Raw genomic sequence first — 25,502 nt, 5'->3', positions numbered from 1 at the left:
TAAACTGCCACACACTGGTGCTATTTTCTTTGAAACAAACACTCGTTTGCTGGACATAAAAAGAAACTTAAGTAACGAAATGATTATAGATACAAAATACGATGCTGCAGCACAGAGGATTGATCACTGCTCCTTGTACCTATTGCGAGGTCGCAGGAACATTGACTTGGCAATCCCTGTACTGACACTTCACACACGGTACACCTCTGCTCTGACACACAGCACACACATTGCAGCTGCCCAGGATAAACATGTACATTCAGCCCTAATAGCCTTTCCAAAGCTGCTCTTTAATAGCCCATGAAGCAGTCCCTTTGGCTGTAGCCACAAGAAAGCGCTTTCTGAAGCTTCCTATATCCTTTATTTTCCACCCAAATTCCCCCCACCCCCCAGAAATCATAAAGCACACAGACTGCAGACTTAAAAGGTGTAACAGGGTCACAACCATTCCTTCATCCCACCCAACCCAGCCCAAACCACCAAGGCACGTCAGACTGCCCTCCCTCTAAGGACTACCTTCACCCGACTTTTCCCCCTCTCCCCCATTCTTAAAGGGTGAAGCCAACACAAACATTTGCCTTGCTAGGAAGCAGCAGGTGCTTTCATTACTGTTTTTGTACTGGTAAAACCAAATTCTAACAAAATGCATCTTAACTGCCACCCTAATGTTTCCATGGGAAATGTTAACCACCTTTAAACACATTCTCTGACGGACGTTGCCACCAGTCGGCCTTTGCAGAATTGAGGTGAAATTTTAAACACCTAAGCTTTGTCAGAGAGATCCCAAGTCCCTCAATATTAGGTATGCTTTTTTTTTTCTTTTTAAAAAGTTGTTCTAGGTTTGCTTGTCTATGGAAGCCAGATGCCTGCTGGAAGGCTACCTTTGGTGCAATTCTAGCTTCCCACCAGCTCAAGCCCATCTTCTTTCCAAGCCAACATTATTGCCCTGAATTTTTGTGTGTGAAGATTTTCAGAAAGAAGAGCAAACAGATATGTGCAATCCCCAACCCGAGGAGATTAGGACCGTGACCTGCTCTTTCCCACCACCAGAGAAGGGACTGTCCCCTTGCAGAGGTCCATATCAACAGTTGCTCAACTTCTGCTCCTCTTCAGTGCTCTGAATCCGAGACGTAAGAAGGCTGAGTCCATCTCCACACAAGCATATCTTCTCCTGCTACTCTGTGCGACTCTGTCTGAATCCGTGACTCATTTGAAGCCAGAAAGTCCACAGCTCTCTCCCAGACCCGCTTCATTTTTTTTCTGCAAGAAACACCAAGAAAAAGAAAATAAATTAGAATCATATCCTCATTGTGCTTTCCTGCTTACAGCAATTGTGGCTGCTGATCAAGCTACTGCTAGCTGCCTCCTGTTCCCTGTGCAGACAGCAAAGGAGATTAAACCAGAGTTCTGCTTTAGAGGTGATTTCAGTCCAGGACATAAAAACACAGGTCCTGCCTGGGGGGGAAAGACGAGACCCTCTGTCAGCACCAGTAATTGATGACTGCCCTGAATTTCAAGCTCAATTCGTATTGCTGAAGGGACTTGATTAGCAAATTGCCCTCACCTTTCCTGCATGCAGAGACATCTCAGACCAGGGAGGACAAACTGAAGTTCACCCCAGTTTTGAATCAGTGTCTAGTAATTCTGGGCAACACACACACAGAGACTGGTTCAAAACAGCTGAAATAACTCCTCTTCCTAGTAGTGGTTTCGTGACTGATAAAGGGTGAGAATGTTTAAGACTTTGCAGCACACGTAGCATTCTGTGCCGTTAGGAGAACAAAGTAGCTTCATTTAACCAAAACACAAGAAACATTCCTGCAGGGATGGAGCAAGTGGCATGTAAGCCACCAAGAACGAGGCTGCAGCCCTCTGGCCCATGGAGCAACTATCTCCATCACAACTCCTTTTCAAAAAAGCACCAGGACCAGCCATCTCACTGTATCTCTCTTTCAAAGCTGCCCAACTCAAACTGGAAACTTTCTAGGCAGCAACATACACAACCACTTCAGAAAAGCCTCCCACTATCTTATTCAGCTCATGGGAAGGTTTGCTCTGAAAAGCACGGCACCTTGTCTGGAGAATAAGGTACAACAGCTGAGAAAGAGGATAGCATCCTACACACATTAGATGAAGGAGAGAAAATCAGACGCTCCATGCCCAAGCAAAACCAAATCCAATTACTGTTTGATAGAACAATGACAATACACCTGTGTGACTGCACAAAATATCAGCCCCAGGACTGTCACATTAATCTGCAGCAGGTTAAGACATAGCCTGAGTTATGTCAAAATCCTTTATAAACTGAAAGACCAGACAGATTCTTTTTGCAGTCCAGCCTCCCATCAATTGTCTGCTCGTGGTCTGTTGCCCTATAACTTTGATTTTCAGCTGAGCTGCATAACATCATGCTGACAGCCCTCCTTAATGAATAAAATTCAGCTCACCTGCTTTGAGGAGGGATGAGGCTGTCCCGAACGTGGAAAATGCCGACGTAGGGGTAACGTTCCAAATTCCGTTCCCATTCCTTATAGTGGTCCTGGACAACAGCTGGAGGGCAGGAGGACAAAATGGTGAGAGACCTCAACACTGCAGAGAGAAGAACAGGGCTACTTGCATTTACACAGCTACTGGATTCTACCTATAATCTTCTTCACCATTTCATACATGGCTTGTTCCTCTTCCTCCATCTTCCGCCAGCGATACCTAAGGAAGATCAGGATTCCCCAAAGAGTTATCAGACCTAGAAGAATAAAAACAAATGGAATTCATTAACTGACAGACATGTACTTGCTGGATGCTAGCAGTTTTATTTCTGAGACTGCCTCTCCTCAGAGGCAGCTTTTACTCCCTGCTACCCAGGGCTGCTTGGAACTGAATACAAGCAATTCATTTTGTTCACCAGTCCAGCTGCGCCCCACAAAAACCTTGATACTGACAACACCTGCAGCAGAAGAGCATGCATACATGTGGGAAGAGGTGGTTGGAAGGCCTCATCATGGAGGCTTTTTTACCCCACACACCAGAAACCTCAACGGAACCACAGGGCTTCAATTCTCCAAGTCCCAGAGCTATCTCTTTTGCTAGAGGCCTCCCCGACAATAATCACTTAGGAAGACTGTCAAGCTCCACTGCTCCGAAGATAGCTGCTTGATAAGGAAATAAAGCCTGGGGCTCCAGTGCCAGCCCAAAATTCAGGAGATCTATATTGAAGGTTTAGCATTGACAAATGCCCCCATTACAACATGAGCTAACTTTAGCATCTCAGCCTCTACAATAAACATAACTATCCCCTTTCACCCCCACCTTGTCTGGCTAGATTATAAACTCTTCTAGTCAACACTCATCTCTTGTTATCACCTCGCTCAGTGAGACCTCTGTCTCAGCTGGGGCATGACAGACTATTCCAATAAAACCTCTAACACTGAAATGCTACAAGTCATCATTAAAGAGGCTAGAAGACTTTGCAGCTTAGTGCAAGAAAAGAAAGAAAAAACCAAATCTTTTAGGTAGGTTAACATACTTATTTTGCAGACCATAGTAATGGGTACTTGAGGAATACCCAGACAGCTGATCAGCTTGCTGATTTAAGGTGTTAAGCACTCACAGCACAAGAGCAGGTCTATAGGTCTCTCTCTGCTGCCAGAACAAAGGTTAATTAGAAATTAACTCATCAGCAGATTTATTTCACCTCTATTAGTAATTTCATATGGCTGGAAGAACATCTGCGTGCGCACAGGTTCATCTCTACAGCTAGCAAGGGGAGAAGCTGATTACTAACGCCAACAACTTACTCCAGAAAAACAGGAAAAGGTTCATAATGGCAGTGACCACTGCCCGACGGAAACGGCAGCCGAGCCCCATCTGAGGATGGGCCGATTCGAGACAGAACACTTCCTCCACTTTGGTAACTGGTTCTGAAAGGTCTCTGCCTTTCAACCTGATGGGAAGAGGCAGAAAATTTTCACAGAAGAGAGCAGACACTCCAACTGCAGTCTTTAATCAAGACAGGGAGAACAAACAGACTGCGGATGCAGTAACTCGTTCTGTACACCACATAGAAAATACACCAACATCCTTGCAGCTCCTCTTTCCAGAACATTTTGGGACTGGCTGCTTAGCAAGGAATAGATATGGCTTTAGAAAAGGCAGCAGGGTTGGAACTCCCACTGGTAAACTGAAGTCTCCCTCTGCAGACTCTTTGACAGCACCTCTCAGCGTGCAGAAGATTAAACTTTAAATTGGATTCCCACCTCCCAGCACAGAGAAATGGAAATGTTTACTGAGTCACTCATCAGCAATTGCAAGGAGAGCAGTTGAGGGAGACTGCGAATGTCCGTGGAGGTTGCGCTGTTTTCCTCAGTACAGATGAGCATAAACAGTTTAGCTAGAAAAGTGACAACGCATCAACTGTATCTGCAGTGAGAACAGACACACCCCTGGAAAGCATTCATGGCAAAATCGATAACACATCCTCCTGCAAAATCACTTCTACACACCTGCTGTGCTACCCGATATGCTTTTAACTCCCTTCTTTATATACAGATCTACAGTGATGCGGTTTCCTTATTAGATACTCTTAGCCAACAGGCATCAAGTAATTCCAAGTGAGAGCCATCAGATTCAGAGGAATTGGACTAAAGGGGATTTTATCTTTTTAAGCTACTAATTCATTCTAGGTTTGCAATGAATAACCTATTAGAAAAAGACATTTTCTCAATTTACTAGTGCACAGCTCACAAACTGCTGACAGCTTGTATTTAGTTACTGGATTCTACGGTAGCTGAAACACACAGTTGTTTCCCACCCCCTTGTCTTATTTACAATCCAAATTCCATGAAAATATTTAAAATATGCAGCAGAATCACCCAGTGCAGAGCTCATTTTCAGTTCTGCCTCCAAGACTAGCACCTAGAAAAACAATCTCACGTAGCGTTTGCTAAAAATGCCATCCACAGGTTTTTAAGCATGCTGAACATTCATTCTGCACGCCATGCAGACTTTGTGAAAGTGGATCCATTCGGCGAACAGCCGGCAGGGTTGCTAATTATGAAAATAAAAAAATGGGAGTATATTGTATCACACGGCTCCTGACATGAGCAGTGCTCCTCTATAAAAATATGAATTTGAAAACTCTGGATCACAGCCCACCTACAAATCCAAACCTGCCACTAAGGAAACTATGTCCTGTCCTGGGAATTTGCCACACACCAATAATCAAAGCAGCAGACACTGTCTGATCCTTAGATCACAGCAGCAGCTGCAGAAATTTTTTTAGAGAAAAATTGAGCATTGGGAATTCATACAAGCTATGCCCACCAACACCAGTGTTACTACTGTTACAATTCATTTAATCAGAGATACATTTAGCAATGTTAAAATGCAAAAAAATGTTAGGCTTCAGAGTTAACACAGACTGGAAGCAGCCCACACTTCCCAGAGGAAGATAATGGTGTCTGCTGACTCTGGATACCAGTCTTTCATTAAGTTATGGCCTGAACGATGTATTTTTTACCTGAAAAAAATAGTATTTCTGTTATTTCTCATGTACTGAAGAGTCTGCTAGCTGAGAAACCCAAGAAAAAAAAGCCCCACTGATGACCGACCAAAACCCTGCATAGTCAGTCAGACCATTCATTTTAACATGTACTGTGTGTTCTGCCAAAAAGATAACTGACGCTGAAGAAAAGATACCATCCAACAATCCGTTTTCCTCTCCTCCTCATCGGGACTTGCTCCAAAGGATCCCAAAGCATGGGTGATGTTACCTACTGAAGAGAGTGCTTTGCTGTCCAATAACCCTTTTGGTCAAAGGATGCAGCTCCACACAATATTGAAGCTCTGTCTACAGTAACTGTACTGAAGAAAAGGTATCTTGGGAAAAGTGAGTATATGGGCAAGTTTAACAAGAGTACAGTAGCTGCAGGACCGTGGGCAGGACACCAGGACCACCACATCCAAACCTTGCAGGAAGCACAACATAACTCGATAGCCATAGGCAGCCCTGACCTCAGATTTATGCCTCATCTGGAAGACAGTGCGTTCATGAACACAATGTCCCCCAGTGCAAAGGCTGGCAAACAGATGCCCAAGGAATGAGCTCAGTTGCCAATTTTTTGCTGCAGGCCTGTACTTTTCATTTGGAAGCTTGCCCAGCAAGCACTGGCAAAGCCAATCGCAGATTACCTTCTGAAATCTAATGAGGTATGGGAGCTTTTAGGGCACACCACAGAGGATGTCCAATTACATATCAGCCAGCACCGAGAAACATAACTTTGACACAGTGGGCTTCCACTTACCATATTCCTAAATCCTTGTTACTGTTTAGTATCCAGTGCAAGGCAGCTTCAAACTTCTGTGGGGAACTACCAGTTATATTCTGCTCAAAAGAATCCATAAGATTAGCTCTCCATTCATTTAAAATACTGAATAACATTATTTCATTACAGTAGTGGAAGAATTCATCCTATACTGTCTATCTCTAGGTTAATTCTAATCATAATTCTGCAAACTGGAGGAAGGAGAACTAAATGTGAAGGTCTGTCTGGCCGAAAGTCTTCTGACTACGGTAGATGATGCATGAAGCACTCTGTAAAATAACACTATCCCAGACTGTTAAGATTAACCACTAAATACAACATAATCTTACTGACAGTTTACCATGAAAGAAATGGAATGCTAGATCAAAGCAGTCTGTCTTCTGACACTTTGGGGTATAGAAAAATCCTTCTTCTGCCCAGCCCTCAATGCAGGGAAATTTCTGGTTTCAGAAGACTGATGACTATGGTGAAACAACAAACCATTAAGTTAGATTTACAGGGGCTGAATCAGAGATGTAGGAGAAGATTACTTTCAAAAGAACTGCTGAGAACAGGACTGGCCAAAGGGGAAGCTAGAGATATGGGAAAGAATCAAAACAGGATGAGGAAGTAAAACAGATGGTGAATTGCTTTAGTATCTATTATTTATTGCCTTATGAGAGACTAAGCACTACGTTATAACAATAGCTGTTCACAGCCTACTCACCACCACGTGATCCTTCGCTTCACTAACCCAAATGCATTTGCTTTTTAGATTCTCAGGGTTTCCGCATTCAAAATTACCTGGTAAAAAAAGTCAAACAGAAATGATGTTTCTAAAACAAGCCCTGGAACAGTTCAGAAATACACCGAACTGTCTGGAAATGCTATCCTTTAAAATCAGCTATAGCTCTGGGCAAAATGATTACAAGGTAAGATTTATACTGTAGGCAGATAAGATTATGACTATTAATAAAATGCTCAGCTACTGCGTATAGGTTGGATAAGGGTAATCAAATCTCATGCTTCAGTGTGTGAGCTACTCAACACAGAATGAGGGGAAAAAAAATATACCATTTCTCCCCCTTGCAGAGTACATAACCACCTCTCTGACCTAATGCCCTGCAGAGGGGCTCCTTCCATCAGGTATCAAAGACTGCGGTGTTGGAGTTACTGATCAACATTCAAAATGCTTCTGAGGAGCCTAAATCACAGCTCTACCTTTTACCCAGGCAGAGAAATGCTAGTGAGGAACTAAATCTTCTAAATCTTGCTTCACCCAGTTGACTAAACAAATGTGCTGAGAAACTATGTAAAACTGGTGGAAATTCTGCAGGTGCTGAAGTCTGACTTGAAAAGATTTAGAAATTCTGTGAACCTTAAGCATCTAAAGGCTTCAGCCTTGTTGAGGTCTGAAATCGAGAAAAATGGAACTTAAGCACTTCTACTGATTAACAGTGTTACACATCTTGCTGAACAAGCTTCTACTCATCCACTGAATTTCTAGCAGCCTTCTCCATCACAAAATACTAGTTATGGACCAGATTTGCTCATACGTAGTAGAGAATGGCTGAAATACTGTGCTTGGTTAGCTCCTCGGCTAAGAGAGCCTGTCCTACTGTGTACTGAGAAAAAAAAAAATCGAGGCACTCACATAACCAGCTGCCACGTTTCAGCAGACAGCTGGCAATTTCTTAAGTCGCTTTAACTTTATTTGTAAGAACATATCAGCTTATACTTACTGGTGCTGAGTGTCTTGAAGGCAATTTCAAGATGCTGGTAGAAAAGAACCATAAACTGAATATTTCTACCTCAAATCCCCAATGCATCAAGTGCAAATAAGGACCACTCCACAAGAGCACAGTGATATGAGTGCATTAGCTAAGCACTATTCAGAATAAAAATAAATGCATCTTTTTCTATTACCTGACTTTCTCAGAGCTCTTCAAGTGGAACTGACTGTTCCATAAACCCCTCTCTTCAAACTGAGGTTAAAAATGTCCAGACAGCTGGGAGAGGCAGTTTGCTGAATGCTCATAAGTGTTTTATAATGACAGTTGGAACTTACCAGCTTGTATGGACAAGTAGTTATACAACTCGTGCAGGATGTTCATTATTATGTCCTTCTGTTTAGCTTGACAGAACTGGAAGTCAGAAACAGGTAACAAATATGAATAGACCGGCACCAACAGGACAGTGGTCTGACTAGCTAAAAATACCAAAACAAAATACCAGCAGTGGGGTTTGGCTCAGTCATGCACCACTAGTTCAAATTAAACACACCTGCAGCAAAGATCTACAGTTTCCGAGTCAAAAGCGAGCTAGTGCATCCTCTGAAAGCACCACTGACTCGCCCAGCCCAGAGCCCAGACGGCACCACTAGACATCCCATCTGACCAACCGTAGGGTGATTCTTTGCCTCCAGAACATCACAGGAGACTAAACATAACTCTGAATCCAATACGAAATTTTCCTCTCTCCTAATAATACGTTATGATAAAAGAAACAGGACTGTACAAACACTTTATGATGGAGTTCAGGGAATTAGTTCGATTAAATCTTGCATTGTTAAAGCTGAACACAGCTTTATTGCAAACCAGTATTGCTTCTGTTACAACTATTAAAGAAATTGATTCACATAATTGGGAATTTAAATTTTTATCTTTCGGAGTCTCATATACAGTCCTAATTTAATCTGGCCCATTAATTCCAACTCATCGAGTCACAATTTTTCTGTAAAACAATAGAACTAATAATTTTACAGCGACACTGATATTGGGGGAAGTTACCTAGAATAATTACTCTTCTGTGAGAATCCCCTACCCACAATACTTGAAGATAAATAAATGCATGCTTACATCATCCGTTCTTTTGTCACAATCCACAGGCAAGAGATTAACTATGAGAGAGAAGGGGAGGGCGAGTTAGGTGGCTGCAAAACAAGAGCTTTGATCAAGAAAGTAATTATCTTTTTAAAAGAAGGCTCTACTTTAAAGCCTGATTCTGCTATTCTTAATCTCACTCTACACAGTACCTTGCTATGCAAATAGCAGTCAAAGCACTGCTTTGGTAGGCAGCACTGAAAGCAAAACAAATAAAATGGGTGCAAGCGATGAACTCTGTTCAGCTGGAAAGTAAAAATGGGGGTCTGAATGCTTTAACGGCTCCTGTTTAAGTAGACGTTTCACACTCCTTTACTATCCACTGCTTTACGCTGGTCTTTTACAATCTAGTAATGCCATTCGCTGCACGCCATGGTCACCTGAAGTATCACGGTGATAACAGGGATGTAAATCAAGCCTCCTCAAGGCAAAAGCAGACAATTTATTTTAGTTGGAGCTGTTAGCTCTGCAGACTATGGCCTCTGATTTAACAGCTCCCTCCCACCCTGACAACTGAGTATACACCAGCCCACCATACAGTACTTTCCAGCAATCTCAACTACCTGAGAATTTAAACAATTCGCAGCTGTGCTGCAAGATTTGTTGCTTCAAAATACCATTGCTTTCAAAATATCTAGCAAAGTTCTGAAGGGTGCATCAGAAATTCAGTGACATTGGACAGTTTTATTCTGACTTTGAGAAAGCAGGAAACAGCTTTCCCAGCCCACGCAAAGTGCACAAACACCTACGGGCACAGTGCGTCGAGTTTAAGGACTCACACCTTCCCAACCACACCCTAAACCCCTTCTCCTTTCAGTTCAAAGCCAGAAAATGATAGTATTTCCATCTAACTCTGCTTTAAAAACTGGGTGATGGGGAAGCCCCTTTTCCTTTCTCCTCAAAGCTCTGCCACACAAAGTGTGGAAGTACTAATTCAACCGCTGTGCTTCTCACGTGGCCAGGATAAAGGCCACGAAGGGCCGTGCTTTGCAGAGGCTAACATTAAAAACACACAATGGGCAGTTACACAGACATTATATTATACAATGGACAATCATAAAATACATCCTTGGCCTAGTTATACAATGGACAATCATAAAACACATCCTTGGCCTAGCAGGAATGTCACTCTCCATAAAAACCCGTGGTTTTGAAGAACCAAAGGCCAAACTCATTTGAAAAAAAGCCCACACTTGACTTACTTTCCATGACTAATAAAGTTTCCCATGGGCAAGGGGAGATGGAAACAGGGACAGAAGCAGAGATGTCAGGTTACGGCAATGAGAATGAGAAATGCGATGGTGATGGAAATCATAAAGGGAAAGCAGAAAAGGTGAAGCAAGGTGAAGAATAAAGTTTAAAAACAGGATTAAACCAGTGCACGTACAGTTCTCCTCTCTCCTGTCCAGCCAGCCTGACCCAATCATCTTCACTATGAGGATGCCCAGAAAAATCAGCAGCAGCACAAAGCTGGCGAGGCAAAGGAACTGGGACAGGTAGTACTCGAGGCCTTTGCCCTTTCCTTCCACCTGCTGCTTTGGGGCTGACCGCAACAAGCGAGTGCGGGAGGTTATTCCCTGTCCTGCTCCCGATGTTTCCCACCGGCTCCCCGAGGCCAGCCCTGCATCGCTTGTAGCCCTCCATGGGAACCGCCGGATCAAGCCCCCTCCCCGGCTGCCGGGGTTCAGCTCCCTGCCTGCCTCCTTCCGAACACTGGAAGCCAAGTCCTCTTTCCCCCTCCCAAACTGACTCAACCCCCCAGGTCCTGCTGAGGTGCCCCAGTGGGTGCTGGGTGTCACCTCGCTTTCCTGCCTCCATGAGCTGTCAGAGAGCCCCTTCCTTTCCCCTGCTGTCTCCCACTGAGCTCGGGAGCTCTGCCCCCCAATTCCTCCTCCCAACATGCCCCAATGGCTCCTGGACTTCAGACCCCCACTCTCATCGCTGGAAAGGGGTTTGGAGCTGAGCCCCCCACTCCTGCCTGTGGAGGTACCCCAGGGGGACGTGGAACTCAGCCCCTCAGCCCCATCCAGGGATGTCCCCAACCCAGCCCTGATGCTGAGCCCCCCACTTCTCTCTGCAGATGGGCTCCACTGGGATGTGGAGTTCGACCCCCGAAACCTGTCCAGGGTCTGCCTCAGCCCAGTGCTGAACCCCCCACTTCTCTCTGTTGTCGTGCCCCACTGCGATGAGGAGCCTGAGTCCCGAAACCCATCCAGGGATGGCTCTGACCTAGCGCTGAGCCCCTCACTTCTCTCTGTAAACGTGCTCCATTGGGACGTGGAGCTTGGCCCCCGAAACCCATCCAGGGACGCCCCCAGCCCAGTGCTGAGCCCCCTGCTTCTCTCTGCAGACGCGTCCCATTGGGATGTGGGGCTCAGCCCCCCAGACCTATCCAGGGATGGCTTCGATCCAGCACCAAGCCCCCCACTTCTCTCTGTGGATGTGCTCCACTGGGAGGGGGAGCTCAGCACCCCAAGCCCATCCAGGGATGCCCCCAGACCAGCCCCAAGCCCCCCACTTCTCTCTATAGACGTGTCCCACTGGGAGGAGGAGCTCAGCCCCCCAAGCCCACCCACGGATGCCCCCAGCCCGGCCCCGGCCCCCCCACTTCTCTCCACAGACGCCCCCCACTGCGCCGAGGGGCTCAGCCCCCCCAAGCTGTCCCGGGACAGGCCTCCCTCAGCCCTGGCGCCGAGCCCTCCGCTCCGGCGCGGGGGGGACCCCCGGGAGTCCCCCCAGGACAGCCCGCCGCCCTCCCCAGACATCCCCCAGCGGGACGCGGGCGGTTGCCCCCCTTCCTCCTCTTCCTCATCCTCCTCATCCTCCTCCTCCTCACTGTCGCGGGCCGCCCCGACGAGGGGGTTGAAGCCGGAGCGCTGCCGCGAGGGCGAGGCCTCCTGCGGCCTGGCGGGGGTGCGGGCGGGGCTCGGCGGCGCGCCGCGGCCCCTGCGCCTGGCCGCCGCCACCTCAGCCCGCAGGCAGCCCAGCTTCTTGACGTAGACCTTGCGAGTGGTGGCGGTGATGGGCCCCGGCCGGTAGCCGAGAGCTATCAGCTCCTTCCGGAGCTCCGCGTCTGTCAGCTCCGCCATGGCCGCGGCGCTGACACCAGGCCCCACCGGAAGCGCTCTGCGAGCAGGGAAGCGCGGGCGCCATCTTGGGAGGGGCTCGCCGTGTCGCTTCTGGCGGCCATCTTGGGAAGGGCAAATGCGGGGCTCATGCGGCCTCCTCCGCCCGCACTGCTGGCGCCATGTTGATGAGGGAGGCGGGGAATGAGCGCCATATTGGGAAGGTCGGGGGAAAGGGCTGCGTCCTGGCTACCGCTCCCGCTATCTCGTGAAGGAAGGGTCGCTGGTTCCGCCATGTTGGGGAGGTCAAGGGCCCTCTCAGAGAGGGAATGGTGCCGGGCGGGAGTTGTTGCTCATCTCAGGAAAGGGAAAAGGAGGGAGCGATGGAGAAAGCAACGGGCAAAAGCAGCCTCAGCATCTGGGGCCTGCCAGTGTCACCGCCTCATCAGTCTGGGGGACCCTGCTCAGGAGCAAGCGGTGGGGGGTTGAGCAGCTCTCACCTCACTCCGACCAAGCTACACCAATGTTTTGACACCTTTAGGGACATTTATGAGGAGAAAGAGGGTCTTTCCCAGCCACCTGCCACCCCCACACACACATTTTCCTCATCCCTGTCACCACTGCCAAGTTACAGTCGTTTAACTGGCACACGACAAGCGGGCTGGAGCTTTGCCACCGCTTTCAGCAGGATCAGGATCCGGGTCCTCGGGATATTTGCCGGGGAAGGAGGTTCCTTGCATACTTTGCAACCTAAAAAGGCAAAACCAAATGTCGACTTGAAAATTTATTTTGGCAAGGCAGTGATGTACAGTAATTGCTTTTTCCTGCTGCCGCCTATGAAGAAAGTAATGAAAGTGTCTGAAATACTGTGGCGTAATATCGGAATTTAATTAAAGATAATGAAAAAGTAGTGATGAATGCGTGTAGGCTGCCTGTGCATCGCCGTTTTTATGACCAACACATGATACCGGAGCGGTGGAAACTTGACAGTCCCGCAGGAGTGGGACCTGCAGCAAGTGGGAGCTGGAGGGGGCTCCGGGAGAGCTCAGCGTGGATCCCCCACCGCTTGCTACCACGAGGCTGGGGATGCTAAACTGGGCCTCCGCGACGTGAAAACTTCTTTAGGGCTACCCCTCCTTTCACGCTCACTTTGCTGCCATGCCCTTCTTGTGTAGGGCATCAGGCAAAGCTCGCCTCACTCTTCCTGATTTATGCAAGAAAGCAGCAACAAGATGCTGAGATTTGTTAATCTGGTTAGCAACAACACATATAAGCTTAGCAGAGGCCAGGGAGCCCATTAAAAGAGCATACTCAGTTCTGATGGGAAGTGTGAACGTGCTAAGCCAAGCCTCCCCTGCTCACTAACTGGAAAGCACAACTGACAGCTAATAATTTGGAGCGGTGTCTAATGTAAACACAGAATTAGAATATGCTCTTAGTGCACAGTTTTTGTAAGCTCACAGTTTGGAGAAGCTCTGCCTAGACGTGCAGATGCATGCCGGCATCTAAGCCTGAGCTGATACAAGCTCATGAATTAAGTGAACTCCTCTTGCTTGGGAGAAAAAGTACAAGAGCAACAAAGAACCCCCCAACCCTTCAACTTCTTGTGTTTCTGGATGTCAGGGAAGTTACACAGGTGCAGAGTTTGGCCCAGCAGCCTCATTGCATGACCGTCGGAGTGGAGAACATGGGAGTGGTGTTTGAGAACCGGAGGGCTGCGGAATAGCTGTGATTCCTTTGCAGAAGGGAGGTTGGCAGGAACAGATGCCTCTTCTTTGTGGAGAGAAATCCACGACCCCTCTCCCTTCCTCCCTAGCAAAACAACCCTTGGGAGCATCCCTGCCTTCTGTGGAAGGTACCTGGACACCGCAGAGAAGGCAGCAGGAGAAGACAGCCCTCTGTCTCTCAGACATGGCAGAGCCTATAGCCCCATGGACAAGCACCTATTTCTTCCCATCACCCTGCCCACAGTGCCGACGATGAGGCTGACGGTGGAGTTTCTGCTTTTTGCAGCCCCTTCATCATCCCCACAGCTCTGGGCAGCAGCAAAGGCTGCTGGGGCGAGCACAGCCCTGCCGATGCTGCAGATGGGCTGTGATGCTCAGAGATGCTCGGCTGTGAAAAGCCAGTTTCCCAGCCCACGGTGCAGCTCTCGAATATCTTGGCTGTAAATATCCTGAGCTGGATGTGGGAAGATGGGACAGCGAGGAAGGGACAGCCTCCACCTTCCTTGCTAGCCCAGAAGCTGCCTTAGGCCTGCTGGCAGTGACTCAGATATCGAATGGGAAGAGCAGGCGTGCTGTGCCGTCTGCTTCTCCTCTTGAAGTATCAAGACAGGACTGGTGTAAGCAGAGGGGTAGAAATAGATGTGCACCATCTTCATAAGGCACCTGCAAAGGAGAGGGTGCTGCACCCCAAAAGGCACGGGCAGCAGATGAACCCTTCCACCCCTGACTGAGGGGCTGCTGAAAAAAACCCGCCATCCCACCCCCTCTTCTTATCCCATGGCATTTGGACGACAGTCCTGCATATGTCACCAGGGGAAGTGTCAGATCTTACTTGGGAGCCGACTGTGCCAATTTAACACCCTGTCACTCACAGCCGCGGCACAGGTGTGACCCAAGAACACCGCTTCTCATCCTCCCGATCGTATGTCATGTCCTCAGCCTGCTGAGCTTCTTATTAGGTTAGAAAGTCAGTGCTGATTTCATTCTTTTCTCTCCTTCTCCTTTCCCTGATTCTTTCCCCCAACTGTCTGGCTGCTTATCCTGCCACGAAACTCTTGTTCGGTTTCTGGAGCAGCAAGATCTTCCTACCTGCTTGCAGGCATGGACTTAGGTGCTGCTGGCTGCCAAAGCAGCCTTCCAGGGCACTGGGGACACAGATCTGTCCTGCAACTTGGAGATCATTTTGCTTCTTAACAAGAGATATAGCCCTGACAGTGGGAGCCATGCCTGGAGGATGATTGGGGTCCATCCATCTTCTCCTTCCAGCAGAAGGATACCTGCTTCTTTCCCACTACTCAAGCCCCTGAGGCTGGAAGGAATTTACTTCCAAAAGCTGAAGGCTCCCTTGCACTTTGGTGCCTATTTGGACAGCACAGTTGCTGCTGCAGGACAAGACAGGGGGTTCATACAGTTGCTGTAACAACCAGCCATACATCCCTGAGCTCATTTATAGCTGGGTCAATTGTGAAGAGCCATTGGCACAACTGATGACCAGGGCAAAAGCAGACCTTTGCTGCTGCAGCTTGTCTGGGTCAAAATGTAAGAGCAGAGGGAGGTATCCCTGCAAAGTCACATTGGTCGATCTCCTTATGGAAGTCTCTGCAGCACCAGCTCCACCATCACTGTGGTGGGAAATGGTCCAGGAAGCAAATCCAAGAGGCTCATGTTCACTTTCTTTCTTGCTGTCACTGGGCAACGTTCCTTCCAGGATGGCAACGTTCCTTCCAGGGTGGCACAGGGGAGCTGTCAGCCCAGGAAGCCACTTGAGTGAAAGCACTGGGCAAGAGGGGACGCTCTAGAGACAGCTCTGACCTGCACTGGAGCTTATGTAGGGTTTTTAGGAGTAGTTTGCCCTTCAACGGGAAACTCTCCTTGTTTTCCTGTGGCAGGGCAAATTTAAACCTGGGGTAAAGGTTTGGGTCTTTCAGAAGGAATGAGTCAACAGTGCCCCCTTTGAAGCAAGCAGTCTTGTCTCTGATCTTGCTGGACACTGGTGTAAATGTGGTGCAGCTCCTCCAGTGATTTCCATGCTGGATCTCCCATGGATATCACTCCACTGCAGCCCGATTTGCACTGTCTGAGCTCCTATAGTGCAGCAATACATGCAGTTGCTTTCACTTTCAGCCTAATGGAAAGTATTATTTTCTATCTTCCAAGTGCTCAGACTCATTTATAGTGATTTCGTAGCTCAACCTGCCTCAGCAATAATCCCTGCAAACTTTGAGTTACGCTGAGCTGATCAGTCCATGGACTAGGAGTATGCCTTTGAATCAAATGTTAAAGCTGGAATCCACTCTGTGCTGGATGTTGCATTATACATTGGGAGATTTCTTTTCTCCTAAGGGATGGCTTGCAGCAGAGAGCATACCGAGGAGTGTTGTTCTAGCACAAACACAGCTATTTAAATGAGCCACAGTGAGAACAGAATTTGTGTTAGGTTGGGAGGATAAAATTGGATTGAAATTGGATATATTCACATACATACCATTGATCTCATCCATCCTTACTTTACATATGTTGGATTTCCTGCTGCCAATATAGAGGAGCAGCTCTAAAATAAGCCAAAGGTATGTAAATGGAGAGCAATATGTTCAAGTGGAATTACGATTTCACCTCTAGGTTTGTTTGAGAGGCAGAAATAAGGCTGGAGCTCTGCCTTGTTTCACACACGCTGTGCCTGTTCGCATCACAGCTATGGGAGAGGTGCTCCTCACCGTGTTATTTAGATTTATATCGCCTGGGTGTGTAAGAGGCGGTTAAGAGCACAGGTAGGAACTGCAAATCAGGGCTCTTGCTTTCTCCCAGCAGCGTGGGAGAGAGTGCCCTCCCGCGTCCAGAGCAGGGAGCCTGGTTAGGGACACCCAGGTCCCCCACCCAACACTCCTCATCCTACACTTGTGTCACCAGTTTGGCTAGGAGATCCGGTAAATATTTGCCTCAGTTTCCCTTATTGCCAAAAGGGAGGGCTAAAACTTATTAGTCCACAAAGATTAATTACTCAGGTTTTGCAACATGCTTTGCACTTCTCAGAAGGATGGTGATGTTCTCTAGAACTGGAAACCCTCCCTCTCTTCTTTCCCACACTTGCTGCTTGCCATCTGGCTGACAGGCATGCAGAAAAGAAGCCACAAATCCTCCATTTAATTATACTGCGCATTTTATTATCTCACCTCAGATTTTGTTGTTAATCTCTTTTACAGATTTCATTTACATAAGTGGAGTCTTTTAGCTTTAGCAAGCTACATCGCTTTCTCTTCTGATTCTGTTGATATCAGTCAGCTAAAAAGAAAAGAGTGGAAAGAACAAGTGTCCTTAAATTTGTCATTCAGTCTTTCCTAGGCTTTATAGATTGTTTCCTCCTCCTCAGCTCCCCAAGTAAAAAGCTAGAAGGCAAAGTGAAATCAGCACAGCCAAAGCAGAATAACAACTACAACAGGGATGATAGAGGGCACCCTCTTGTTTGGGACATTTAAACCCAGATAAGACAAAGGTCCAGAGATAACACTAGTGAGACCGATTCCACCACCCTCACGAGTCTCCAGGCAGGAATATCTGCATCACATACTGCCCCTGGATATTTCCTTTTGCAATTCCAATACACTAAGAGCAAAGCCCGGGGCTGAACTTGTTAGCACGCAATACCTCGAATTGCAGCTAATTCTAGCTGTAATTGTTAGTCTTAAGCCCCTGTGCAGTGAGCAAGGTGCTCAGGCCTGACTGCGGGTGCTGAGCTGCCTCGCAGGTGTAGCTTGCATTATAAGCTCTGTTGGAATTTGCACCCTGAAGACTGAGGACTTTTTGGGAGAAGTAGGGAAGTGGGAAGCAGCGCCAAGGAGAGCTGCTGGGAAGTGTTGCAATGCTGCTAACAGTCAATATCAGCTTGAGGGCACAGACAGCACCCTAAGAGAGTGAATAACCTTCCCAGAAGAAGAGTGTGTACATGAGAGCGGGTGGGGTATCTAAGGAGTCTGTAAAGCAAGCAAACATGACACAAAAGCCCTTCTGAGGAATATAAATATCTCTGTGATGATGAGCTGGTGAGAGGAGGGAAAGGCAGAATTCCCAAGGCAGAAATCAACCTCCTGACAGTACCGTCTGGGGTGTCCTGTAACATCTCTGCTAGCAGTTTCTCCAGGACATCTTGGTATTTTTCCAGCTGCCTTGGGGTGAGCCACATCCCAGCTTTGACAGGAACAGCTAGCTGTGGAGGAAGCCAGAAAAGTCAGAAGGAAAAGCTGAGGGGAGCACAGGGGGGCAGGTTGGGTTGCTTTGACCCCACTTTGCTCAAGTCGGTAGAGGGTTTAGGGCTGATTTGAAGGGAAGAGGATGATCCTTACATGGGGAAAAGCAACATTTTTAAGTCAATGCAATCTTGTGCTGTTCAGAGTGCTAAAGTTTTCATGCATTGGATCATCTATGGGCTGACTCAGAAACACAGATAAAAGTACCTCCTGGCAACAGCAACTGTAAAGAAGAAAATAATTTCTGAATCTTATAATCCTCACTATCTCACACCTTGACCCTTTCAAGCCATCAGCTTTACTGATGCTGGTGAAGCACCCTGCCTTAGTAAAGACTGCGGATGAGACATCATCCTGCCTCCAGACTGACTGACTTTGAGCCAGCTGTGGCTCAGATGTATCCAAAGTAAATAGAGTTGTTCCGGTCATGGCTGGAGGCACAGGAGGGCTTGTGGTTGCAGCAGGGGGGTGTTAGACACTGGGATGTGCCAGTTATTTAATGCTTTGAACTGTGAATCCTTGCTGTTTAAATTCTATTATTGATTGTTGGTGTACCATGTTTGCAAGAGCAGTTGCACATTAACCTGTGCCTTGGCCAAATTCCAGTCTAGCTAGTCCCGCTGCCTGTCCCACTCAGTCTATCCCACAGTTTGGGGTGGACCTACACACTCCTTTTGCTGGCAGAGAGAATGGCTGAGCTCACCGCACGGACAGGGCAAAGAGTTCCCTGTATTCAAGTGGAAAAACGCAATTTTCAGACTTGGCTAACCAGGTAAGCATGCCTTTGAGGGCTTAGACTGGCACTTAAATCCCTAAAATTGGCAATTTTCTGCTCTGTATACAGACTTTGGGGGGAGGTGCGGCTGTATGGGCCCAAGTTTATAAATAAGGTCTTGCCAGTGCAGAGGACTGTGAGATCGGAGGTGACACCAGGCAGCTAATCTGGAGCTGGGGGAAAAAGAGACAAGTTAAACCAAGAGCTGAAGCAGAGCTGCAAATTCCTGCCTTGCAGTTGGCTGCTGTTCACAGAATGGCAAAGACCTCATGTTGTTTCCCTCTTCCTAAGGGAGAAGCCAGGTGGGTCTGAGGGGTGACCAGGCTGCTGAATGTCCAAGATAATTTATAGGGCAGAGCAGCACCACCAAATACTGCTCTGTAGTCAGGCCCTGTGGGCTGACTCTTGGGCTGCTTGTCCTGCTGTGTGTCCTCGTGGGCTCCTTAGAGTCGCATGATTCAACATACCTGGATGGTTTTGACCTTACTGACATCTGCACTGGATTGCTCAGAGAAGCCTTCCTCTTCCAGCTGCTGCAGCGAGGTCAGGGATTTCTTCTGCCCTCCTTTGTTCCTCTCCTTTTCCTGCAACTTCACAGTAGAGAGCAAACAGGGCAGTGATGCTGGAACGCAGTGTTGTGCGGGTACCAAACCCGCTGTGCTCTGTATCAACAGTGTGATGCCCAGCAGCCAGGAGCCTGTGGAGCTGGGCACAAAACCAGAGGGACTGGTGGTCTAACCGCTGCCTGGAGCCAATGCGGCATCTTTCCCCAGAGCCACAGCTCACTGGAAAGGGACCCATCAGCTGTGGCCAGCATGGCCTTGAGGACTGTAATTCTGACATGCAGCAGAGGCTGCAGTGTTGGGTGTAAGGTTGGGTTACAGGATTGCGTGCAATGAGCTGTAGCAAACACTCGTAGATGACTCCTTTGATCTGTGCAAGATAACACTGTCAGCAGGAAGTGGTAGCCAAGTATACTGACCTTACAGAGCTATTCCAGAGACCTAGCCTTGGTTCTGCTCCGTAGCAGTGGCAATAAAGTTTAATAAAAGCCTGCGCAGCCTCGTTGCAAATGGAGAGCCCTGCACAGACATTATGTATTACTAGCCTTTCTTGCAGGTCTGTAATGTCAGTCCTTTCCCATTTATGGGGCTAAACTTGGCTTCAGGACCCTCCCTTTCTTCCCAGCCCAAAGATAAAAGCCAAAGTTGCTTCGGGATATGACAGACATGCAGCGAAGGCTCAGCTCAGTGACAAGTGCTTGCTGTGCACTTGCTTTGGTTTGAATGCGTGCTCAGAGGAGGAGAGGCAGCCTTTGGAAGACTGACTTCACCCACGTACATCTAGAAGACCCTCAATCACCAGCAGACGCATAGCTACAAGGGTTGTGACATATGAACAATCGATCTGGGGATCGTGCGTGGGTGCCCATCATCTTCCTCAAGGAGGCTGAAGGATGACTGTACTCCCCACAAAAAGCAATTGCTATCCAGCGAGCGGATAGGTGTTGGAAACAAGATTTTTCCCCAATATCAATGGGTTGTGTTGTGTGTGGGAAGCTCACTTCGGCTGTGTTTAAGATGCAGTCTCTGAGGCTGCCTGCCTGACACCTTTCAACAGTATTAGTTTCACATCAAAAGAAAAAACATTTCCCTCTCTGCACATCCCAGAGGTGACAACCATCTGGAGGATGGTTAATTATTTGTTGCAACAAAAAGACCCATCAGTATGGTGATGGGAAGCTGAAGCTTCTCTATAAAAATTACAGCCACTAGCATGGAGGAAAGAAAAACAAGACCCACTATCTGCAGATGATAACCCACACAGGTCTTTTAGTTCTTATGTAAAGGAGTTCAGGCTCTTGGCTTCTAGTCTCACATCTTAAAAGTTGTCTCTGCCCTTTCCCGTTGCCCTTAACTTTGGGATGAGTGAGGGACTGCCGGTATCATAGTATCTCCTGTTTGAACTCAAGGGGCAGATGATGGGGACGTCAGTGGCACGGTGTGCTCTGGCAGAGTTTGGGGGATGAGGGAGGAAGACACAACCGGTTTATTCAGGGCTCCAGCCCCTGCAGTACATTTCTTGGATTACCTGCATTTTCCGGAAGTCGCTCTGGGTGAAAAAGGGCACGAAGCCTTCGGTCTGTTCAGCCAGCATAGACACCACGTACACCAAGAGCAAACTGGTCACCACCTTCTTTGAAACCATCATGACAGCCTGAACAACACAGGAAAGAAGATACCAAGGTGACAGTGGAGAGGGCCATTTGACAAGAAATCCCTTTGGCTTTTGATCAGCTGCAATCTAATTTATCCACCAGCTAACTAGAGGTATATTTACTCTTCCAGTTGCTCCTGAGCTGAGAATAGAAGTGTCTTGACTGACAATTCTCCTCTCAAACCTTTTTCTGTAAACAGATTTGTTCTTGAGCAATATCTCTGGAGACTTCAAGCCCAGCTCTTCAGTAGTGTTAAAGACTCCCTCTGTTCTGCAAGCTTTAGCCCTCCAGCTGTACTGGTTTAAGACCCACACACATCCAGAGCAAAACGCTCCAATCAATCCCACTGACAGCAAGGGAGACAGAGTAATGCTGTAAGAGAGAAAAACCTTAAGACAGCTGTTTTGTTAAATTTTGTTTGCATATTCCTCACTCCTGAAAAGCTGCGTTGATGGACTGAATCTTTTAATAAGCCTCATTGGGTCCAAGAGAGCTGGGAAGGGCATTTGCCAGCCCGGCTCCGTAAGAGCCTAGTATAAAGGGCTTTAAAAACTACCTTCTGAAGTGATTTAACAGCGACTTCACATCAGAAGAGGACTTGCGTAAACATTAAATGTTCTCTTTAAATATTAAAATATTCTCTCTGGACAAATTTAATGAAGTCTGGTCCCACAGCTTAACTAGTCTACCTGATTGGAGCCTGATCCTTAATTAGTTTCAGAAACCTCTTGGTTTGGACGTTATTGAAAAGACATTGTTAGGTCAAATTTGACCCCTAAATTAGATTTCCCATAAATATCAGCTAGTTTTGAACCAAAGGCCAGTGGATGTTAATAAATACTCCCTTTCCATAGCACTTGCCAGTCACATCCCTCCGCTGTGTGCCAGGCCAGGGGAGGGCTGTTGGCGAGCGAAGGCAGCTGTAGCCCCTCCCTTGGCTCTGCTTAGGGCAGCACTGGTGCCATCTCCCCGCTGCCCACCCACGCTGGGTCATCAAAGCTATCAACTGCACTGGGACATTGCCCTGGGTGACGCAGCCAGATGTACTGTTTGCTGCAGTGATCAAAAGAGGATTTCTCAGACTCTCCCCCTGTAATACAACGTGTTGATATGCATATATCCTGTTAACATGGTGTCATCTCAGTGGCATCAATCTTTTGTGCCTTTTCATTTATTCTATCACAGCAATAGAATACTGCCATATACAAAAAAATAAACCCAGTCACCTCCTTCATCTCTTATTGACTACCCCTTTGTGAATTGATTCACTCCCTCCTCCCTTGGAGGAACACCCCCACACATTACTCCAGTCAAAAAGTGTCATTTCTGAATGTCCCTTCCTTATTTTGTAAGCAGGACATGTCTTTCAGACCCGAGATCTCTAGCTCAATGCCTCTCCAGGCAGATATGTACTTTGTTGTTAGTGAATTTGCTTCCCAGCTACAAAGAGAAAGCACAAAGCAGGAGGATCCCAAGTTCAGCATCAGCACAACAAAATAGTGCTGTTGCAAGGGGCTGGGTGCAGCATTGTCCAGCTCTGCTTATGCCTGCGTAAAATGGGGTGAAATGCCAGTTTGGGGGCAGGAGGGGTGAACAGCCACCTGGTACTGGCATGAGCACAATGACAAGAGAGTACGTGTATCTACTGAGCTGTCTTCCCAAAAAAATCAAATCGTTACTGTCAATAGGAACTGTCTGTGACTCATTTTCTGTCTGTTCAAAGCAGCTCCCTGAGTGCAGAGGGCACCCAGAGCTCCCTGCGCCTCTGCAGCACGCTTCGGTGTCTGCTGGGTGCTCACGACAAGCAGGGAGGCAGGAGGAATCGATGCTCTATGATGGGGAATGAGTTGAAAGCACCTTTCCCTAGTTTAAGCACTGATTTTGTTTCCTCTTTCTTGTCAGAGCTCTCTCTGCTGAAGCCAACACGTGCTGGTAACACCAGCACCTATCTGAGCACCCATGAAGTGCCCACCCCACTGAGCTTGCAAACGGGCGCAGCGACCAAGCACCTACCTGATGAGTGCAGCCACGGGATGCTGGACGTCAAACCTCTTCTTGCTCCTGTTCACGCCTGGATGCTCCTGCCGGGTTTCCCACCCTTTATATAGGCGTACTGGCACCGACGTGCAATCACTTACCTGCACAGGTGCCCGCGCTTCCAGCAGAGCTGACGAACGGCTACCTGGCATGCATGGAAACGGGTCTGCCGGCCAGGGAACGTTGTTATCTGCATTGGATTTTTAAGAGTTTCTCGTTTCCAGGAAGATCCCATTTTCTGTCTCCACAGGCTGCTGTCTTTAGGCTGGCAGCTGTTCTCAGTGGGTCCCACAGCTGGGCAGGGGGATCTCTCTCTCTGCCTCAGTTTCCCCATCTACAAGATAGAGAAATTCCTCTCTCCCAGCATGTCTTTTTAGATCGTGAGCCCTCCAGGATAAAGTGTTTATGATGTGAGTGTACCAGCAGTAAAACAATGCCTATATCTTAATTATATTTCTACTATAATGTGGACAAATCACAGTAACAATGTTGCCACAAAGCAAGCATAATGCAGAATGAAGTTTGACCCACCAGCATTACAAAAAGCATAGATTTAAGGTAATAAATCCCCTGGCAGGATCTAGAGCTAAATATTAAAATAATAAATAAAACTATACATGCTAAATCTATCACTAAAGAGCTTTATAAACTGAGCAGACAAGTGGGGAGATATCAAAGCAGTCCGGGGGATTTATCTGTCCATTTTGAGTCTTTATGTGGCCCCTTTTACCATCATAACTGAGTGTCTCACAGTCCTGGACAGACTGAACCCCCTCAGGGACACAAAACTGCGCACTGACATCTCTCTCCAGACGAGTGAGGTGCAGAGAGAGCGAGTGACTTGCGTAAGATCTCATCTTTGGTCTCCCAAGACTATCAGACAGGCGCTGACGCTGGAGGGTTTGGGATCAGGCCAGAAATGTCCCGGTGCTTCTCACAGACTGATGGCTACGTGCGAGGAAACCTGAGAGCAACCAGCCAAAAGCAGGCAAGACGCAAGAGGAAAAAAAATGAGTTGGGGAAGCAATGAAATCCTCCTGCATCAAATGGCTTTATGGGGTGTTAGAGCAGGGCATTCCTGCCTGGCTGGGTGAAAACTAAGCACTGGCACTATTTGCTGGAGACAAGGGGAAAAGAGCTATTGCCCAAGCCTGTAAAATGACTTTTCTCACCTAGCTCCATCGCAGCTAGTCAATACAACGCGTACACACTGTACTGCATGTTGGTCCTCACAAGGGACTTGCTGCTGTCACTACAGTCAATAACGCTCGATGTGGGGCAAAACCCTCCTTAAAAATTGTGGCAGTCACTAAGATGCTTCCCAGATCCCTGTGCATTTACTGCAGCTTATCACCAGGCAATGAAGTGGTCCTAGCTATAAAACTTCCAGAGACGTCAACATAGTTTTTCTCCCTGGGACCATGAGTATGTGTGTTGATGAAGAGGACATTTCATGACAGGTTGGGTTTTTTCCCCCTCCCTTTGCTAAAGAATCTGCACAAAGCCCATTTGACACCAGTTCTCATTTTAATTGTCTTTTCCAGTATTTTTTGCATGGTTATGATGGATGCAGCTGACGAGTCAGCAGATGGTGTTGGGAAGTGACAAATTAATTACCAAGAAAGGTCACTTTTTCAAAGCACTAAACTTTCCCATGTCTCGTCCCCTTTTACCTCAAAAATGTGGCTGGCTGGCAGGTTTCCCACCCATCTGCGATGAAGCTTTCCGCATTGGAAAGGACAACCTTTAAAATAAAAAGGGAAGATGAAAATTAATCATATCTGTATTAGTTGGATGCTGTCTGCCAGGTTCACCTCTTAATTATGCAAGACTACTCAAAAAGGAAAGGAAACAGAGAGTTGAAAATAAGGGACCTGACTCCGAGACTTCTTCAGTGGAAGCACCAGGGTGGGTGGGAGCAACAGGCACCTTTTTGCTCTAGGTTTGCCCAGTCCATAAAAGCAGCTTTTGGCATGTCCCCATTGCCAATGCAAAATGAGGATAAATGAAAATAAATATCACAGCTGGAAATCTCAGTCCCTAGCATTATAACGCAAAAAATCTGTCCTGCTGCAGTCCCCGTAACAATCTGCAATCTGCAGGCCCTCTGAAACTCTCCTTGGTTTATGAAGCAAAATTGCAGCAGAGGTTAGAAGCTTAACAAAATATGATGTACAAAATGGACTTGCTTGCAGTTCTGCTCGTACCTAAAGTTAAACGTTTGCCATAATTGGGAGCAATTTTAACAGGAAACTGGC

At 47.4% G+C, this 25,502-nt stretch overlaps 2 protein-coding genes across 4 annotated transcripts; both read right to left on the bottom strand.

Moving 5' to 3' along the window:
- Positions 1–466: 466 nt before the first annotated feature.
- LEMD2 (LEM domain nuclear envelope protein 2) lies at positions 467–12,270 on the bottom strand. Of its 3 annotated transcripts, XM_059831232.1 has the most exons (11): positions 11,693–12,270; positions 11,466–11,611; positions 10,569–11,375; positions 9,158–9,198; positions 8,368–8,443; positions 7,027–7,103; positions 6,300–6,379; positions 3,795–3,940; positions 2,642–2,743; positions 2,448–2,550; positions 467–1,260 (listed from the first exon to the last, which is right to left on the bottom strand). In XM_059831232.1, the coding sequence occupies exons 1-11, from the start codon at positions 12,268–12,270 to the stop codon at positions 1,110–1,112; spliced, it is 2,307 nt and encodes a 768-aa protein (XP_059687215.1). In that variant the 3' UTR covers positions 467–1,109. The 3 variants fall into 3 exon arrangements, with proteins under 3 accessions (XP_059687215.1, XP_059687216.1, XP_059687217.1); XM_059831233.1 differs by lacking the exon at positions 11,693–12,270 and having other exon boundaries at positions 470–1,260; positions 10,569–11,643; XM_059831234.1 differs by lacking the exons at positions 10,569–11,375; positions 11,466–11,611; positions 11,693–12,270 and adding an exon at positions 10,384–10,555 and having other exon boundaries at positions 470–1,260.
- A 4,974-nt stretch (positions 12,271–17,244) lies between these two features.
- On the bottom strand, positions 17,245–21,206 carry MLN (motilin). The gene is made up of 4 exons (XM_009818106.2): positions 21,081–21,206; positions 19,457–19,573; positions 18,066–18,174; positions 17,245–17,252 (listed from the first exon to the last, which is right to left on the bottom strand). Exons 1-4 carry the CDS (start codon positions 21,198–21,200, stop codon positions 17,245–17,247), a joined length of 354 nt encoding a protein of 117 aa, XP_009816408.2. The 5' UTR covers positions 21,201–21,206.
- Positions 21,207–25,502: the final 4,296 nt, after the last annotated feature.

The sequence above is a fragment of the Gavia stellata genome, chromosome 30 (genome assembly GCF_030936135.1).
Source record: "Gavia stellata isolate bGavSte3 chromosome 30, bGavSte3.hap2, whole genome shotgun sequence".
In the NCBI taxonomy this organism is placed as follows: Eukaryota; Metazoa; Chordata; class Aves; order Gaviiformes; family Gaviidae; genus Gavia; species Gavia stellata.
The sequence above is the reverse complement of the archived record's forward strand: the minus strand, read 5'-3'. Positions and strand labels throughout refer to the sequence as shown.